This window comes from Galeopterus variegatus, unplaced genomic scaffold (assembly GCF_000696425.1).
Source record: "Galeopterus variegatus unplaced genomic scaffold, G_variegatus-3.0.2 Scaffold53, whole genome shotgun sequence".
Lineage (NCBI taxonomy): Eukaryota > Metazoa > Chordata > Mammalia > Dermoptera > Cynocephalidae > Galeopterus > Galeopterus variegatus.
The window spans coordinates 1,196,700-1,199,157 of record NW_007726164.1 but is presented as its reverse complement, the minus strand read 5'-3'; the positions used below and the strand labels follow the sequence as shown (position 1 = coordinate 1,199,157).

Here is a 2,458-nt window from a genome sequence, read left to right as displayed (position 1 = left end):
ACACTAGTTAAGGAGGCAGAAATATAAACAATAAATTGTAACAGAGGTTTAGAGATCTATGGATATAAAGAAAGGAGACATAGCTTTCTAAATGTCATGGACAGTAATTCTTAGAACACTAGGTTTCCTTTGCAAAGATTTAGTAAGCTATCTGACTTTATGATTTACTGTGTGACTTAAAGTGAGTCACCTCACTTCTCTGAACCTTTTCTTCCCATCAGTGAAAGGGGGCTTTGCTCATCAGATTATCGCTGAAGTCTGTTGCACCTGTGATATTTCATGTCTCGATCTGTAACGTATATGATTTGTCTTCAACTGTATACGTATAATTTAAGAAGTTATTAGGCTAAACCATAAAAGTCACTTATGGGATTTAGTGCCCTCTACTTTTCCTGTCACCCTCCCCCCCCCCCCCCACCAAAAAAAAAGAGGTGAGAAGTATGTGAAACTAAAGTACCTTATTCTCCAAGCTGAGCTTCACTTCGGGTGTATGGAGTTAAAGGATAAACTATCTTTCAGTTTGGGCGCTGCTCGAGTCTCCTTTCTGGCAAGCATGTTTGAATAAAGAAATAATTAAATACTAATGTCCGTCCATAGAGTAATCAACCCAGCAGTATAGTGAAATAGAGGGAATTCACGTAGGTTTGAATCTGGGACTCAGTGGAGTCCCTGGGCAGGCAGTTTCAACCGTCTAAGCCTGTAAAATGGCGATAACAATATCATCTATCTTAACGAGTCGTTGCGAGGACTAAGTAAAATAGAATACTATATATTTTTAAAGTTCCTGGTAACTAGTGGGCGCTTAAAAATGTTACTCGCTTACAAAATCCTGGCTTACAGAAAGAACTAAAACTTCCGGGGTCCGCCTGCCCGCAGGTTGGAGACGAGCCGGGCACCGGGTACTCCCAGCTCTCTCACCCGAGCACCGGCGGGGAACCTGGGACCGCGGCCCTGCGCGCCGGGGTAGGAGGGCACGGGGGCGGGGCCGGCGGAAGCGCTCGAGCGCCGCTGTCAGTTGCGCCGGAAGTTCTTGTCCGGGCCTGGCGGTAACCTTGGGGGTCTCGCCGTGGCCTCCGGCGCTGCTGCACGGGTGGGCTTTGCCAGTCTGAGACTCAGCCGGGCTAGGCTCGTTAGCTTTCAGAAGCCGTCGGGGTTGCGGAAGAGGACGCCGAGGGCCTCGGGGAGCAGGCACCCGGGCGCCGGGCCGTGCCGCCGACATGTCTCTAGTGGCGGAAGCCTTCGTCTCCCAGATGGCAGGTAATGCGAGTGGCAGCGGACGGCGGACGGAGACGGGGGACGGGGCGTGGGGCAGTCGCGGGGAGCAACGTGAAGGTAGAGGGCTGGACTTTTCTCCAGCCTTGCGGCATTAGGTAGATGCTGAACTCAGGCCGGGGGTGGAGGTGGGCACCGAGTACCAAAGGTATCTCATGGATGAGAAAACCGAGGAGGAGACACGTGGCCAAGGTCACCCCGCAGGGCAGGAGTCGCGTCTGCTACCCCTGGGCGGTGCTTTGTACTGCTCCCCATTTCATCGGGAGGGGCTGGGATCGTGGTGGGGGGCGTGGCCACAGGGGCTAGGCATCCGAGTACTTACTAGAGTGGGGGCAGTCTCCTTAGCGGACCTCACCTCACGTTTAAGGTGGCTGTCCTTGTTACCTGATGTCGTTGAGGGGCTACCGAAGTTCGTGCTTCTTCTCCAAGAGACACAATACTGCCATTTGCTGTCTCTAGGATTCATTGAAATATCTTTAAGTCTAAATGTACTTTAAACAAATACCTTTGATTTGATGTACTGAACATGACTGATGTAAATAGGTTTATGTTTTCTCTTAAGGTTCTTATTTACTGTAGTGAAAGAAATTAAATATTGTTGAGAAAGTGAAGAGACTAGGCATAGATATTTCTAGGTGTAGATTAATGGAGTTCATTTTAACTCCCTAGCAGTGTTTCCAACATGAGCACAGTAATGAGACAGTCCAGGATAAATTGGTACATTTAAAATAAGAAGGTAGTATTTTGGAAATGGGAAATACAGAATGTGTCTTAAGATTTGCCAAAATGTTTTTCATTGCATTACATTGCTGTGAACATACATTTCTTTTTTCCTTTTCCACTGAAAATCAATACATTGTTTTCTAGTTGAGAAGCTCCCACTAGATTGCACACTTCCTGAAAGCAGGGATACTTGTTTTGTTCCCCATTGTGTCTTGAGCACCTTTCATTTGGTGCTCAATAAATATTTGTCACCGGAATCAATGAATAATCTTGAGATTTCAAGTAATGATTATTTCTATTTTTACCAGTTAGGTTGAAAAAAATTAGTCTTATGGAGTTAGATCAGTGATTAATTTAGATTGCGACTATGTTTAAAAAAAATCATTTCACAGCGTGAAAAAAAGAAAAAATTGGCAGATTTGATTGCAGAAAAAATTTGAAAGCTTTGTATGATAAAAGACAC

General features: G+C 46.0%; 1 protein-coding gene across 2 annotated transcripts in view; it reads left to right on the top strand.

The window, feature by feature from the left end:
- Nucleotides 1-979: 979 nt before the first annotated feature.
- The window catches only part of MTX2 (metaxin 2), a 70,537-nt gene continuing 69,058 nt past the window's right edge, over nt 980-2,458 (top strand). Inside the window, exon 1 of one of the 2 annotated variants that reach the window (XM_008573548.1) lies at nt 980-1,257. In XM_008573548.1, coding sequence (XP_008571770.1) covers nt 1,218-1,257 — 40 coding nt within the window. In that variant the 5' untranslated portion in view covers nt 980-1,217. The remainder of the gene's footprint in view (nt 1,258-2,458) is intronic. The other variant, XM_008573555.1, reaches the window with a different exon arrangement.